At 40.1% G+C, this 17,669-nt stretch overlaps 1 protein-coding gene across 4 annotated transcripts in view; it reads right to left on the reverse strand.

Moving 5' to 3' along the window:
* LOC102697225 (rho GTPase-activating protein 26) overlaps positions 1-17,669 on the reverse strand; it is an 82,903-nt gene that overhangs the window by 24,637 nt on the left and 40,597 nt on the right. For all 4 annotated transcript variants that reach the window (XR_011191157.1, XR_011191158.1, XM_015349451.2 and 1 more), the window contains exons 2-15: positions 17,557-17,652; positions 16,222-16,283; positions 15,490-15,561; positions 13,309-13,410; positions 12,363-12,473; positions 12,140-12,244; positions 10,633-10,762; positions 9,441-9,541; positions 7,173-7,267; positions 6,484-6,562; positions 4,661-4,697; positions 3,970-4,035; positions 3,801-3,875; positions 849-936 (exon numbers count right to left, since the gene is read on the reverse strand). Coding sequence is in view for 2 of the 4 variants with exons in the window: in XM_015349451.2 (XP_015204937.1) it covers positions 849-936; positions 3,801-3,875; positions 3,970-4,035; positions 4,661-4,697; positions 6,484-6,562; positions 7,173-7,267; positions 9,441-9,541; positions 10,633-10,762; positions 12,140-12,244; positions 12,363-12,473; positions 13,309-13,410; positions 15,490-15,561; positions 16,222-16,283; positions 17,557-17,652 (1,219 nt within the window). In the remaining 2 variants the exon portion in view is untranslated. The remainder of the gene's footprint in view (positions 1-848; positions 937-3,800; positions 3,876-3,969; positions 4,036-4,660; positions 4,698-6,483; positions 6,563-7,172; positions 7,268-9,440; positions 9,542-10,632; positions 10,763-12,139; positions 12,245-12,362; positions 12,474-13,308; positions 13,411-15,489; positions 15,562-16,221; positions 16,284-17,556; positions 17,653-17,669) is intronic.

A 17,669-nucleotide genomic window follows, 5' to 3' on the forward strand; every position in this document is an offset into this window, starting at 1 on the left:
CTAAAGGTGGTTCTACAAGCCCCTGAATCATTTTTTGCATGTTTCTGCATGTTGGCTTATTTTTTGTTAAATAAATAATTCCATAGTAGAATCGGTTATGTGTTGTTTGTCACTTGAGGTTAGATTTACCTAATTCTAGGACCTGGTAAGGACCAGATGATTGTTTGTTATGTCCTGATCTATAAAACCATAGAATTGAAAGAGTGTACTTTCTTTTTCACATGACTGTACTGTATATGAGATATAACAAACACTTTCAAAATGAATTCCGAAATTCTGCCTTTTTTATAATAACAGGCACTAAAAAGAACTGATTCCTCATCTCTTTAATGGTCAAAACATTAAATGAACAACGAATTTTCATCAAGACCATCATGTCAAATAAGCTTCAGGGTTGCCCATGACCTTATAGAACGTAGTTACCTAAATCCACAACAAAACTGCACGTTTTGCTGATACATCACTGCTCACATCACATCACCTCAGAAATATTGGGAAAAAAATACAACTAAGTGGATTTTTTTTATTTTTCTTTTCAAATAATGTTGAACATGTAAAATATAGCTTTGCTGTTATGTGCTGCCCTTGTCTTTGAGTTCATACGCCACACAAAATAAAATCAAAAACTTGACATAAAAATGTTTCAGCTTCTTCTGACCACCACCCTCCTCTCAGGCTCTTTAAGGCCCAGCTGTAGGACAGGTAAGAATGTCAGACTTATTCCTAATTGGCTGCATTTCAATGATGGTATGTGGCTTGGCTAGGCCTTGTTACAGCACGTCTTGGAATTCTTGAATGATAAAATAAACCATACAAAATGGATATTAATTCATTAAGTCAACACATACCTTAGATAGTACTTCAGTGCACTGGTGATGGTTTTAATCTCCCACTCAGCAGAACTGTCTAAATCCACTTCTGCAGATGTTTTGGGATCTGACAAAAAAAAGGGAAAAACAACCTTTAAAAGTATGAACAGCTACCAAGTGCTACTTTTTATAATCAAAGTAACACAAAGAGATATAAATATATAGATTTTAAAACAGCACTTATGTTTAATAAAACAGAACAGACAGTGCCATCTATACACTTGTTAAAACATGTTAAGGCAAGATGAGGGATGAACTCACTGCTCCCTTTAAGACATAATAAATTCCACATTTCTGTTGCCTTATGCAGCTGGATACTAATCAAATTGCTCAAAACTCAGATTAATCCCTTAAATGAATTCCACTCTCCTTCGCAGAGATGCTAGAGACAGTGGTTCATTTTATGACTAACCATGAACAGAAAGATTACAGACTGTTAGAGGCTACACTGCAAATCTATTCAGTACACTGAGGCCACCTGGGAGATTTATAGTCAAATCTAAGGTTTAAAGGCAACAGCTTTGTAGGAGCAATTTTTCACTTCCAACGATCGTTTCCCAAATCTCTGATTTCATTTGCCATCTTTTCCTGCTCTGTGCGCCAAGAACAAGCACTGAGTGTTTACTTCCACAGCAAACAGTCCTCCAGAGGCTCAGAGAGCTGCTGCGCTTGACCAGTGCTAACAGCCAAGACCTGGGGCACTGGGTACCAATCATGTCCAGTGAAGCAAAAGATAACAAATAACATTGAAGAAAGAAATACAACAGCCAGGGCACAGTTCACTTCTTGGTTGGTTTATGCAAAAGAAAAACAACTTTTGTTTTACCTGGTAGCAACTTCACCCCTGTGGGAATGCAGAATCATGTCTGAGAATGTATCCTACAATCAACTCAACCAACTGACAGTGCCGCTTTGACTCCACAGTAACCCAGCCAAATCCACCGATTGTTCCATAGGAGACACAGACATCTTGTCCATTCACCACCTCTTCAAATCCACAACACCTACCCCTACTGGAACTTCATAATGTACACTTTTGACATCACTGCAAATCAGTCACCTTTAAAGTAGTCAACTGTCAATTAAAAAAAATAATAAGATGTCAATGCTGGAGGCTGAATTTCCCATTTCTGGCTTTTTGCAGTTCCAGTCTCATGGGATCACAAGGATCTGCAAGAGGGCATCACACATAATTTCCAAAGACTAGTGGGTGTAAAGAAAAACAGTCTAATAAGGCCCTAATAACAAGGAACTGAATTGGAAGATTTAGTCAAATCTGTTCTATGCCTCTACAACACTCTCTGTCTTCTCCCGTTATTAGTAAGCAGGACTACACAGGGCAATGAGGTATTTATAGCAGTTGCAGCACACAGAGTAGCTGGCTGTCTGGAACTGAAATAGGGTCTCTGCTGATTCTCCCCACTGTGGAATGGTGAAGGTCTGATCCCAGTCCAGCAGCAACTCTGGCACACATTACTGGGGAATGTCAAAAGGTCAGCAGCAAGAGGCTGACTCTCCACCTATTTGAATAGCAGGACTTGGCTCGGCACCCAAACAAGCTCCGTGTCTGCAAATACCAGTATCAATGAACCACAAAAGTTGGCTCTAGCTATTTTAAATCTCTTTTAAAGCAGCATGATGTGCAAAATCTGGAAAAAAAACAAAACAAATCTGTGTAGAAGCGACACGTAGCACGTTTTCGTTTAATAGATGTCAACCAAATAGTTGTGCTCCCATTTAAGGATTTAAATTCACTGGAATATTTCTACAACTCATGAGCTAAAGTTTTGACTCTTGTGGGCAAATAACACCCATCCTCTGTAAACTGCAGAGGGCTCACAGGGATAGTTAGAGTGGACTTGAATGTTCTAGACCCAAATCATTTTAAGGATTTCTTGCATGAACGTAGATCAGCTCTTAGCCAGTGATATATACCAGTTTGAGCCTTCTTACTCTCTCAAAGATCAGAGACTCCACACAACGGACCATAGAGCCTTCTCATGTGCAGCACCACATCAGTGTAACTCATTGCCAAATTCCAATTGGCAACTCGATGCCTCTATGTGCCTGTCACCATTTCCAGAGCTTGCTTACGTGTTTTCACTAAATATTTCAATGTATAATTTAGTTTATATTTTGGTTTCACAAAATCAATTTGCTGTTTTTTTTCCCCACTTCTTGCTTGTGTTGTGTATTAGATATGTGTTGTTCTGCAGAGCTTTTCAATTAATTTGTGTTATGTAATTCACAGGGTGCAGCACAAATAATAATTTCCTCCAACTGTTCCAGATCATTGTGTCTAAACACCAGATACAGAACAGAAAAAAGTAAGACAGTTGTGTTTCCATTCGTTTTTTTATGAGCAATTCTTCCCAGCTCTTGGTGTGTCTCTCACAGACAGGCCCCTTCGGGAGATCAGTGCGTTTTTAACAATGCTTTCAAACTGAAGCAACCGATCGTTTCCTGTAAAAATCAGGGGGACAGTCTTACAAAACATGCCCAAATGCACCTTCTTCAAATTACCTCTGGAACACAAACTAGTCGGGAAAGGCACAATCCACGTTTCCCTTCTACTTTTCCTACCAAAGCCTCCCTTTCTTATACTCCCAGCACTGAATTTTAAAAGCATGTGCCTCACTAGAATCACATCTGTGAAAAAGAGGCTTCAGTCGCATCTAGAAACTTCTAGGTGTCTGACACAAGAATATAAGGAAGTTTACAAATGAGAGGAGGCCATCAGGCCCATATAGGCTCCCTTAGAAGTCAGTATAGTAATGATCTGAGGATCTCCTCCAGCTGTTTCTTGAAAGAAGCTGTTTCTTGAAATCAGCTTTTAAAACATGGCTGAGCAGCTTGCTCCACACTCCCACAGGACACACAGGACAATACGTTAAAAATGAGGTAAAGAAGATTCCAGCATTGTGTCCTTACCCATCAAAAGACTGAGAAGCTTCTGAACTCTGGAGCTGACACCCACTATCCTGTACAGCCCTTGCTCATTGATTCCTGTTGGGTATAATTCATGAATTAATAACTTGCAACAAAGTTCTAAGTTATATTTTAACTTTGAATGAGCAAAAACTCAAGGGCCTCCCTTTACCTCGTGTCTCCACAGCGTGAATGAATTTCTTCATAATAGTAAAGCCAATGATGTCCAACTGAGCAGCTGAAAGAGGAAACAATGCAAGAAAAAAGCCACATAAAGTCAAGAAAGAAGTTCAAAACCTCCAACCCATCGTTTATCTCCCAATTCAGCCTTCTGAACCATTGCGTTCAAAAGTTAACAACACGCACACATCTGCAACCAGGCATATTTCATAGTTAAAAAATACTATACTGTAAGTTGGCACCTGATTCAGGCCCTGATTCAGCAGCATCCAATACCAGACATAATGTATGGTACAATCAGCAGTACTGTTATGCCAGCAAGAAGAAGCAAGTAGGAAGGCAGAAAGAGTTATGAATCTGTAACCCAGTGTTGGCAGCTCAAATATCAGGGGGCTGAATTTAATTCTCAAGGCTGAGAGATTAAAACCTTTATGGGTTGGTGAAACAAAAAAAAAAGAGCACAAACTACTTCGTTCCAGCTGCACACAAATATCCATCATACCCCACTGCAACTCTAATTATTCTTTTTCCCCCCCAACTTAAAATGACACAGCCAGAAGCGATGACTAAGAAAAATGAAAACGTGACAGAATCAATAACGTCTGCTTTTTTGCGCATTTGCAGATTGGATTTTCCTGTCTGCCTAGACAAATACGACGGCACTGTAAATCAGTCCTACTTACTGCCTTCACTCTGGTTGTCTTTGTTCAAGTTGTACACCTGCAGATAAAAAGTTTCAATGTAAAGGTTATACTTCCCAGGATATTTGCCAAGAATAACAATGAATTAATGATGATGGATTATTAATTTTTCCTTCAGTGTATACAGTTATTATTTGATAAGAGGGGAACATATTGGATGTACTGCATGCTGGTGCAGTTAGTGGCTAGCCTTGCACTGCCGGAGTCTGGTGTTTAATTCCTGGGGTGCTATCTGTATGATCTCCCCGTGTCCACGTGGGTTTCAGCTTGTTCCTCTGGTTTCCTCCCACAGTTCAAAACATACTAATTGGCTTCTGGGAAAATAGGCCCTGATGTGAGATTGTGTGTCTATGTTTGCCCTATGTGTGCCCTGCGTGGGCAAGGACTTGTGCCCCCTGCTTGCCAGGTTAGGTTCTGGTCCCCCCGCAACCCTGTATTGGATAAAGTGGTTAGAAAATGGAAGGTTGAAAGGAATATATGGGATTTATTTCTAGTATTTCCTTCACTTCCCAAAGCTTCCTTTAGAAACAAATTGAGATCACAAAAAATCTTTTCCTAGTGCAGCTTTTCCATTGTCTTTCATACTCTCGAGTGCACTACACTATCCTACATCTTTCCAGCAACAATTTCTTAGAGTTTCTTAAAAAACATCCATCGATTAATTTGTGTTATATAATGCCCAATGCTTTTTTTGACATTAAAGACTCCCTTATTAATATATTATTATAAACAATAAAATATTTTTTTCATTTAGTAGTACCCATTATTTTTGTTATATCCGCCTGATTTGGAATCACCAATAGTGTGCTTCACAGTTATAAACCCTGCTCCTCTGACTTCCCACCTTCAAGACACTTCTTTTCAAAAGTCACAATTCAACCAAAGTGTTCAGCACCAAATGGAGAAGAGGGCCACTCTTTACTGGTAACGCCTCATAACCTCATAGCTACGAGCTGTGAACACCCTGGCCAACTAATCCCCCTATAACCTCAGCATTGGGCAGCCAATTGTGTGCCAGGGCTCGGAGAACAGCAGTCACACTGGGTTTGCATTACCACGGAGGCCACAATCCAAGATTTCAATCAGAACTTGAGTGATTTGAGTCATGCAAGAGGCCACTGTTACAGTATTTAATAAGATCACTGACATTTTCTCCAAAAATGACTAACTAGTGAGCAGTAGTACATACTGTAAGCCTAGCCTTGAATCCAGAAGACATCCTTGTTCATATTACTGCTGTGCCTCAGCGCCAAAAGACTACTTCAAACAAAAACAGCCTGTTTCACAAAACAATCAGTAATGCTCCAGGGAGGAAAGAAAACAGTTGTCATACATTTAATGAAAATCATTCATTTATAAAGCATAACTAGAAATGTCTTTCCTCTGGTTCCAAGACAGAGAACTGTAAGATGTCTTCCCATCTTTCATATTACTTTTGCACAGTAATGCTAATCCAAACTGGGGAATACATCCTAGCCTGGAGGAACAATTAAAACTATTGTGAACTGTCACCCCCAAAAGCTATTTCTTGTAGAATGATAAAACTCCCATTTCTCAAGGGCGGAAATCCAGACAGCGAAATTAGGTTTTTAAAAGTGTCACATATTTTTATGTCACCCACTAAAAAAAAAGAAGAAAAAAACAGAAATCTTATTCAATTTGCTTCAGTGAAAAATTATTGTTCAAAATTGGGTATTTCAAGTACAAGAAAACCTCAGAGGCCTCAGAGGAGTGAGGAAAAGACACCCCACAACAATGCATGCGATGCGGAGGGAGAAGGAGAGTACGTTTCAGCAGGTCCATACCGGTTCTCTCCCGTCCATCGCTTCCATCCACAGACGGCGGTCCTCCTCGGACAGGGCCTGCATGGTGATCACCCCCGGCCTGGAAGACAGACACAGCGCTGAGAGAGACTCCCATGTGCCACGCAGTCCTCCAACACTGTAAGCTACAGGCCGCACGGGGGAGTGGATAAAGCAAGAAAATAACACAGGAATAAACACAGGAGAGGACACTGAAATGTGGCACAGCTTTCGAAGCAGCCACAATACTGTCTCCTCTTCTCTGCTAATAAATTTGTATAAATTACTTGAATTGCTTGTTACTACCTCTTGTAGTTTTTTCACTGATAAAAGTATAACTGCAACCGAATAACTGCAATTGCCAGACAGGAAACATGAGTAAGAAACAATATTTTAAGTCTTTAACTGGCTTAACTTAACCTCTGAGATTTGTTTTATTTTAAGAAAGATTATACTGTACTTATTTTTCCATACTATAATGCCCACAATGAAAGTGATGAAGATGTTTACATGTCCAATCATAGTTAATATAACACTAAAGAGATACAAGTGGTTGCCAATTTGCCACATCCCAGTGTTTATAACAAATGTGTTTACTCCATTCTAGGAAGCAATTACAAGACTGGGCTTTTCATTCAAGTCTCAAGACTGCCACCTTGTGACAAAAATCTAGTCACTGCCACCCCACTCACCGATCGACCGCCTCCACATCAAAGCAGAACCTCTTTTCTATGGAGTCTGTTTTTCTCCGAGTGCAGGACTTTAAAATGAAGGATTCTTCCTCTCCCTGGCAAAAACAGCAAAGAAACAAAAAAGAGTTTCTGAAAAACAATTCGATTCATATGTGCAGTGCTTTCTGACAGTTGTGTAGCTCATGAGGTATTTCATGACAAAGAGCCTGCATGACATGATCAATACATTTTGAGAGGCTTTTCAAAGAAAGATAGGCTCTCCCCATACCTAAAATTCTTTGCTCTCAAGCTAACATGAATAAAATTGCATAAGATGGTATCTGACAATGCTAAATACCACATATTAATTTTAAATACACCTTTTAATTATTTTACAATCTGATTGCCCAATCAACAACTGTCCCATACCAGACAGACTACCCAAATCTAAGGCTCTGCACAAAATCGAAAATATAATAATAATAATAATAATTGCTTACTCTTATATAGCGCTTTTCTGAACACTCCACTCATAGCGCTTTACTGGTAATGGGGACTCCACCACCACCAATGTGCAGCCCCACCTGGATGATGCGACGGCAGCCATAGTGCGCCAGAATGCTCACCACACATCAGCTATCAGTGAGGAGGAGAGCAGAGTAATGTAGCCAATTCATAGAGGGGGGTTATTAGGAGGCCATGATTGGTAAGGGCCAATGGGAAATTTGGACAGGAAGCCGGGGTTAAACCCCCTACTCTTTTTGAGAAACGCCCTGGGATTTTTAATGACCACAGAGACCTCGAGTCAGGACCTCGGTTTTAAGTCTCATCCGAAGGACGGCGCCTGTTTACAGTATAGTGTCCCCATCACTATACTGGGGCATTAGGACCCACATGGACCGCAGGGTGAGTGCCCCCTGCTGGCCCCACTAACCCCCTTCTCCAGCAGCAACCTTAGTTTTTCCCAGGAGGTCTCTCATCCAGGTACTGACCAGGCTCACACCTGCTTAGCTTCAGTGGGTTGCCAGTTGTGAGTTGCAGGGTGATATGGCTGCTGGCCATATCAGTATGAAACAAACAGGAGAAAGGATCTACTCCACCCTTAAAAAAAATATTTTTTTCTTCTTTACTTCCTTTTAAATGCTGGTGTAGTGTGGTAAGAAACTCCTCGAGAACAGGGAGCATTCACCTGATTAAGGCTCTCAACTAGAGGTTTATACCAGATATTCATACTCTAAGAATGACTTGGTTGTATCCAGTGAAACAGTTCACAGACTGGTAGACCTTCAATACAAGAAGTTGCCAGTTTCCTGTGCTGTGTGCATTAAGATTCTTCTTAAGCTGCAATTATTTAAATCAATTGAGCCAGTGATGCCCTAGTGCAATGATCCTGGTCCTGGAGGGCAGCAGTCCAACAGGATTTATAAGTCACTTATAATTATCAATAAGAAAAGAAACGGTGCTAATATAGTCCTATTAAGTCAGCAACTGATACAAATAGTCATTAAAAGGCCAGGGTGGAAGGAAGACATGGCTGACCTCCAGCATTCCAGGATTGAATATCGGTGCCCTTGTGAACAAGAGTATCTCTAAATGTAAGAGATTTGACTGTGAAGAGGTCATGCTGCATTCATGTTATTGATAATAGCTTCCCCTGTATCACTGGAAGGATACAAGGTCTGCAGACTCTGATTCAGCATAAAGTCTTTACTGCAGAAAAGAACCACCTTCTGAACCATACTGTCTACCAGAAGTCAGCCGTAAAATAAGCATGTTATGAGCATCAACAATCTACTCAGTTCCCAATTAAATAGGTCTCAGCTAGTGTTTTTGACTATTAAAACTCATAAATAGAAAATAACAAGGTTGTCACTTTCTGTAGCTTTTGAGAAGATTCCACAAAACCTTGATCACAGCAACAAGGTAAACTTGAGCAGCCTGTATGAAACATTGCAGAAGCTATTCTGTCACATTTACCAGTCAAAATGTAATTGGTTCACTGTCAGATATGCCTCTTTATTAACATTACTTGTTCCCCTATTAACATCTACAAAGCAAAAAAGCTACTTTTTTAAACTACAAAATGCAGAGCTATCAGGATTAACTGTCATCTCAAATCAAATTGGTAAATATATATTTAAAGGTTTTTCTGCATCAGGAAAGATACTGAATCAGAATGCAACAACAAAAAATGTCCTGCTGTAGCAATGCAGAACACTGGAAATGCATTACGACATACAGAAGAATACACGCCTGTCAAGAAGAAGCACTGCATTCGGGCCTACTCACCACCTTCCCTCCAGATTTTTGGTCAAACAGAACCATGGTCACACGTCTGGGCTCCCGGTAGTAAGTGCAGTAATGTTTCACCCAGGTGGACACAAAGGAACCTGTTGGGAGACGAGAGACTGTGGTTAAATATTTGAGCCTCGTGTTTAATGGTGCAGTGCATCATGGGCGGTGTGGTGGCTGGGTGTTGCGGTGGCTCTGTGGCTAAGGATCTGTGTCTGTGGCTGGAAGGTTGCCGTTTCGTATCCCGCGGCTGGCCCTACTTCGTTGGGCCCCTGAGCAAGGCCCTTAACCCCAGCTGCTCCAGGGGTGCCGTATAAATGGCTGACCCTGCACTCTGACCCCAAGCTTCTCTCCCTATCTTGTGTGTCTCATGGAGAGCAAGCCGTGGTATGTGAAAAGACAAATTCCTAACACAAGAAATTGTATATGGCCAATAAAGTGATCTCTTAAATATTGTAACGGAAGCAATACCGATGGTCAAAATTATATTCAGCAGAGACTAAAATATGCAGTAACAGTTTAACAAGGGCTATAGCAGTTAATCTTCCAATTATATCTCATGAATAAGTTCAACCTCAAGAATCTGACTTATACTGTATATATGTATATGTGATGATCGCACTGTATGTGGCCACAGTTAGGGCCAAAAATGCTTCACATGGGTTTTACATCATAAAAATGTAAAGCAAATGTAAACTTCAGGTCTTTCTGGACTTCAACTTATCTTTAATTTAGGAATTAAAATTAGATTAGACATTAGATAAAATAGCTAAGAGAATGCATTGAGCTGATAGCTGGTGGTTGGGGTAAAAGTAAAACTCATGTTCTGGATTTATTTTGAATGTCTAAATTAAAAGAGGATGTGTGTACAGGATGACCTTAAATTGAAGCAATTTAACCATCGTAATGATCAGGTTACAAGTGATTTTTTAAAATTAAGTAATTTAGAGAATATATAGTTCAAAACTCTCTTAACTGAGGAAATGATTTACTTACTTTATCAAAAGCTTACAAACGTTCCTAATCTTAAAAAAAAATACAGGTGACTGAAGGTGACCTAGACAATCTCTGATACAGAAAATAACTAAGTGGAGTTTTCCGAGAACTGAAAACCACGTGTTTAGGTCTGAACTAGTTTCTTGATGGAGGTTCTGCCCCACATGGTCATTCAAACAAGTTGGTTACTCACGTTTCTCCTGCACGAACAGGTATCCCTCCATGGTGTGGGGGCTGACACTCTTGTGCTCGTGTGGGTTCTCCTTCATCTTCTTCATTAGACACTCCACTTCCGACCTTGTGCTTTCAAACCGATTCCTCGTCTGATGGAAAAGGGTTGATCGCATCAGCCTAGACCAGGACCTTTCTGCTGCATGATAAACCCTGATCATGGGCCTTCTGAGTGGCTCAACTGATAAAAAATGCACAGTCATCCCAAACGCCGGTTGAGCCCTATGATAAAGGTGTCCTGGTTTGAGCCTCGGTCCTGTCACTAGCTGACTGCGACTGGGATTCCCCCTGCAGCAGCACACAACCAACTGTATCTGGCTGAGCTCAGCCTCTGTCAGAATTGAAACAAAGTCACTCACGGCCTCAGAGCCAGACAATGCTACATCCTAGACAGAGTTGAACTCTACTGTACCAAAAGACCAGGTCTTTTACCACAGGAGAATTCAGCACTAAGTTTCAAGAGAGTGACATCAGTGCCACTGAGGCCTGTTACACAAGGGTAAGATTAGTCAGCCAGGAAGGTCTCAGTTCTCAAGTGTCACAGTGACCACTGTAGTCCTGTGGATCCGTCTGTGTGGGATGTGCCTTTCCACCAATCAGTGCTGGACCACCATTACAGAGCTATCACTACCTGCTACTGGTAAGATGAGTGTGTCACAGACGTCTACCTATACTTTCGCATTTTCCCCTGTGTGCGGTCACAGGGTTTATAGCCAAGACAAGATAAACACAATGTGGGATTGCAAACTTGGTAGAAAAAAAATGGTGATTCCAACTAAAAAGTACTTAGCCACTCACTATACTGTCTTCAAAAAAATTTAGACAACCATTAGTCAATAGAAATGTATTTTACATACAGTAAGAACAGAAAGGTCACAAAGGAGATGAGCCCATTCAGTCCATCTGGCCAGTTTGGAAGTTAGAAGTTACTGTAACTGTTTCTTAAAGGAAGCCAGGTTATTGGCTCCAACAACATGGCTGGGTAATGCTGTTCCAGACTCCCACAACTCTTTGCATAATGAAGTGCCTCCTGTTCTTGGTTTCAAATGCACTTATGCATACATTAGTTTCCACCTGTGTTTCTGGTTTATGTTTCAGAATCAGACAACTGTAACATATGCAATGAAAACTTTCTAAAGATATATAGATAAATTATTATGTTGTAGATAGCAATGAAGAGCAGAAATATTTGATGATAACACTGAACTTTGTCCATAGTGTCATATTAAATAAACCATTTCATCTGCAGAGAGAATGAAGAAGAATTGACAGGGCCAACAAGTGGTACTGTATACTGAATATATAAATTCAAAAACAGTATTTTTGAAGAACATTTACAAAAGCCACAATGTCAAGAAATACTGAAGAGAGCTCTCTTAATCCAGAATGATGAGCAATGGACGTTCACCCTCTGTGTCAAGCATAACTACATTTAGTCATATTCCATGCTACAGGAATTAGGCTCTTACATTTTGGATGCTAATGGTGAGGTCTGTTTTGAAGTGGTTGAAGTCTTTTGCCAGTTCATAACCATGGTGGTAATACGTGAACAATCCTTGAAGGAATGCTAGCAACTGAAACAAAAATATGGAAAGAAAGAAGAAAATTAGTAGATGCCTCAATTATTTCAAAGAGTTGTACTCTTCTGTTTTGCATAGTAATTCGGTGATGAAAAGGTTAGGATATACATACAGGTTCAACAAATTCAAACATCTTTCTCTCCTGGACCTCCTGCACCTTGAAGACGTACTCCAGAGATACTTCGTAGAAGTGCTGCCTGACATTGTCCACCTGAGCATCAGCCTGCAGGGACAAAGAATATCTCCCATCAGCACATACTGTCCTCAGTGGCTGTGCGCACACCACAGGGCTCTGACCAGTCCCCAATCAGCACATAGTGACCTCACTGGCCCTGCACTCACCACAGGGCTCTGACCAGTCCCCAACCAGCACATACTGACCTCACTGGCCCTGTGCTCACCACAGAGCTCTGACCAGTTCCCAATCAGCACATACTGACCTCACTGGCCGTGCATACACAACAGGGGTCTGACCAGTCCCCAATCCGCACATAGTGACCTCACAGGCCGTGCGCTCACCATAGGGCTCTGACCACTCACCAATCAGCACATACTGTCTTCACTTGCCCTGCGCTCACCACAGGGCTCTGGCCAGTCCCCAGTCAGCACATACTGTCTTCGCTGGTCCTGTGCTCACCACGGGGCTCTGACCAGTTCACAGTTAACACACACTGACCCCACTGGTCCTGATCAGGACTATGAACACCATATTGACAGAATAAACAAAACAAACTCACATTAGTGCTGTGGCTACAATAATGCCTAAGGTTCATCAGTAAGTCTTATTTCCAAAACAAGTTGTCAATTTAATAATTATTTCCAGTCCTTTTTTCTGGGAGAAAAGGCAGAACAGTTTGTAGCTAATTAATTGCCCTATGTGGACTACTACAGCTTTACATAAAACTAGAGCTCAGAATGGACAGTGTTTAATTTCTTCAGAACATTGGTTTCAGTTTGCACATCTGTGGAAAGATGGCTGCAAAGGAACTTTTCTCAAAAATCACTTAAAACATATCTCACTAATTTAAATCGATATTTCACAGATTCGTTTTATTTACCTCATGGAGCTGAGCCTCCTTTTTCTTAGAGGACAGGCCTAAGTGCTTCTCCAAGACACTGCAGTACTTCTCAGTCTCCTTGTCATACTTCTTCTTTGCTTCCTGAAATGGAAGACAGAACACAGAAAGCTATCCAATAAATGTTTTCACAGAAAAGACAGCCAAAGTTCAATGCGGGAAAATAAAATCACAGTTAACGTGATCTGCATGATCACATTCTACAAACATCTCCCCCATCAGAGTGATCAAAGAGGCCAGCACAAGGACATGGTCGTTGGTGTTGCTGCTTCATAGTTCTGAGGTCTGGGGTCGGTTCTGCCTTGTTTTTGTCTGTGTGGAGTTTGCACATCCTCCTCCATCTTCAAGCAGGGTTTCTCTTGGTTTTCCTCTCACCTCTCAAAGACATGCAGGGTAGTTCAGTTGATAATTCTAACCTGTCCCTTTACTCGGAGCCCTACTGGCATCCCATCCAGAGCAATAGCTGATGTTTGCCGTGTCCTGCCTCTCATGCTATGCTTCAGCATGGGCTCCAGCTTGCCAAGGCCTTCACTGGGATTAGCTGCTAAGCAGTAATGAATGAATGGATGGATGAATGAATGAATGAATGTAATGGCAAAGGACTGTTAACTATGCCGCTAATACTTCTGATCGATACCACATCTAGTGTACGTCAACTAAAAAAAAAAGTGTCCCTACTAGCATTGCATTCTAGAGCCTCTCATTACCATAAAAGTCCATAAATCTAAATGGAGTAACAATCTGTTCTGCAGCATCTCTGCAGAACACACTTTTTAAATAAAAGTGTTTTTTTATAAAAAGCATTACAGTTAATGTTATTGCCTGTAGTGTTTATTCCTCACATGTTTGAGTTCTACATTTTACAGCCAAAAAAAGATTTTATTCTACCAGGATCTCCACTATTGGATCTGAACTACCACAGGTTCCCCACTCTGTTGCCATTTCTCCATAAGTAAGAAATCACACACTTGGAAATCTCCAAATCTCTTCACACATACCAAATTTGGCTATGGCCAACACAAAAACTACAGAATTTGTTTGAGTCTTTCCTCCTCAAAACCATGGAAAACACTGGACATTTTTACATTTATGTTTAAAATATAAAATGAAGAATGCTGCCAAACAAGATTTAATCAACTCCAAACATCCCCATCTATAAGGCATGAATGTCACAACATTTGCTATCTACCTTTAAAGAAGTGTTTTCGTTGAAAAGGATGATCTATTAAAAACTACAAAAAATTTTTCATATGCTTGTTTGGAAAAACCCAATTTCATAACCAAGCTGGATTTTAATTTTGCAGTACTGGCAAAGGCTAAAGTTCCCTTTATCCTCTCCGATTAAGAAAAATAATCTTACCCAAACTTTTCTGGTTTGTATCACATTGACAGATGTTGTTTACAAAGCTAAAGCTGCACAGTCATTTGCGGTGAACCTCTGCCAGTGCCAAAGGATTTTGTGTTATGGAAACTTAGGGAAAGATATGGTACCAAAGGCACTGGTAATTGAACTCACAACAAATAATCTTAATAAATAATCAAGAAAAAAAGTATGGATGGAATTTTGTGTGACATCTATGATATCTATCCGTATGAAAGTAAAGTGCTTAAAGAATTATCAATAGGGTCAGCCAGTGCCTTACTACCTACAACTGGATTTGTATATGAATTAACTTCTTGGCTGAAAGGCCCAAAACATATTTTTTTCCAGATTAAATGGAAGCACATCCTGAGCTCTTTGTGTGCACCACCTATGTCAGTCTATACAATGAACTGTAATGGTGGGCACGAGGTATTAGTCAGTTTCAATGTGGTCAAGTGGGATCAAAGCACACCACCATATGGCATAGGACTTTGTCAGAAACCTGTTCACAAATGACAAAAAGATTTAACAGCCAAAACAGAGAGAATTAACCCTAATTTTGTCAAACTCAACATTTACCTAGAATCCAGTGTTGTGTTTCAATAACAATTTGTCTTATCTAGCATTTTGCCCTACCAACCAAAAGATGGCAGTATTATGAAAGGAATTTTTGTACCCTTCTGTTTTAACATCCACAGGGGTCGCTCATTAACCAGGATCCTGTTTAAGAGAAAACACTACATCAACACACCCGCCCACTCCCGCCAGTTCTCACCTGCTCTACATCTAGATCAAATTACCTTAGCGGCACCAATCTGCTCTTTGCGGAATCGTTCCAGGGGGGTGATCAAAACTTCACTGGCGTTTTCAATCTGAAGGAGACACTGAGGTCAAGAGGGCAACAGAGGGGCATGTCGACGTAGACAAAGAAAAGGCCATTTCTTTCAAATGCTGTTGTGGGGCTTGTACAAGGCTCATATTGTCTTTACTACATTAATTAAATTTCTCATTGATTAATAAAACTGTTATAAATGAAAAGATTAATGAAAACTATTTTCAAATAACTGTAAAAAAACATAACAAATTCATAATAACCCTTCCTCACATAAAATTAGAGCTTTTTATGCAGTACATGTGTATTAAAAGGGCCGTTGTCTAAAACGGAAAACACACATTTAAAATAAAAACCCTCTCTAAAAACCTCTAAACAAAGGAGGGCTGTCCAAGACATGAGGTCAAATAATGAACAAAGCACTTTTATTTTAATCTTTTCACAGAATTGATTAAATTCTAACTGAATAAGTTCATTTTTTATACTTTAAAATGTAACGAATTTATGATATATAGTATCTAACTGAAGACAATGGCCCCTGTGTATTACATTCATGTGGTATTCCACTGTTTAACACCACAGGGCTCATGTCCACGTAGGACCTTCTGAGAGTCTGAGGGGAGGATGGAGCTGCAATGATAAGATTAAACGCATAGCTCTTACTTTCTTAAACACGGACACCTGTGTCTTAAAAACTCACCATCCGCGTCCTCTCATCTTCCAGGTTTTTTAAAACGCCTGCAAACTCCTGAAGTGATTTTGCTAAGAAAGACAGCGAGAAAAAAAGACCCCAAGACTGTTAATAAAGACTTGTACTAAAATGCTAACAAAAACACCCATGAACATTCACAACATCATTACAATGCACAGTATAGACTTGCAAAAGTGGTGCACACACAACCACTGGCAAATTGTTTAACATTGTTTTCTACAGATCAAGTAATGCATATGCAGATACATTTATCTGTAGAGATACACTGGGTAGTTTCACCATTTAAATGAACGGCATTAAAGAACAAAAAGTGAATTTTATATTATTAGAACTGAAAAATGAAAAAAGTAATACTTTTAAAATTTATCATTTGTGTAGTACAACTTGGTCTAAGGCTTTTGAATACATAAGGTACGGTAATGGCATCTATTTCTTGTTTATTGGTACATATTCTTGCTGGAAACCAACTAGTATTAAGGGAATCGTATATATCGCTTTCCCATATAATTTCAACCCTCTGTCCTGTTTCCCTCGGTGCCACTGACACGTTAAATCTAGTGTAGTACAAATCCGTTTCAAACTTTGACTGACACCTCTCTGACATGCTCACAGGAAGAGCTGACAGCGTCGGGATGGATAATGCACTATAATAATCTATGAGCTTCAGTACTCGGACTGCACACAATTTGTGCTTTCCCAACTGCCCATGGACAATAGCATTCACAGGACCCAGGTACCCAAGGTACTGTTTTCACAGCTGTCTTCCTAAATCATGCTTCAAAAGTGGTAGAGTTAGACAGGGATGCTCAGGTGCATCTCAGTGCCCAGGTCACTGTGCATTTGAAGTCTCTGACCTATTACTATCAAAGGCATAACAACACACCCACACCTGTTTCTGTGGGATATGGTCTATGTTTCTCCATATGTTGATTGTGAATTTCAGCCAGTGTTGTGCTCTTTGCACAAAAAAATGATTCTTGCAGCTTTCTTCAAGTCTTGTTTCAAGTCAAATCATATTTGCAAAAATTCAACTTTAAACTAATACTTCACATTACCATGGACAGGCGATGCTCTCCCCTGAATTTGGTGTGAAGGAGCTCTATAAATTTAAATCCATTGGTGTAATAAGTGTTCAACAGTGAGAGATCCCATTATTTAATTTATTGAATCTCCCTTGTGAACTTCTGTTATCAGAAGAAATACAGAAAGGAGCCCCAGAACATTACAGAGAGAGAAACAGCTTTTTTGGAGGGATATTTCAAGAACAACATTTTTATTAATCAAGAGAGGAGAATAAAAGGACATGATATTAGAACTGCTTACCAATACATATTTCATCATCTGTCTCAGCGTCTCCTATACACTGGAACTTGAATTCGTTCAGTGATTCGGCAAACTTCCTCTTCGCTGATGACAGATCTAGAACAAAAAAAATC

The sequence above is a fragment of the Lepisosteus oculatus genome, chromosome 11 (assembly GCF_040954835.1).
Source record: "Lepisosteus oculatus isolate fLepOcu1 chromosome 11, fLepOcu1.hap2, whole genome shotgun sequence".
Lineage (NCBI taxonomy): Eukaryota > Metazoa > Chordata > Actinopteri > Semionotiformes > Lepisosteidae > Lepisosteus > Lepisosteus oculatus.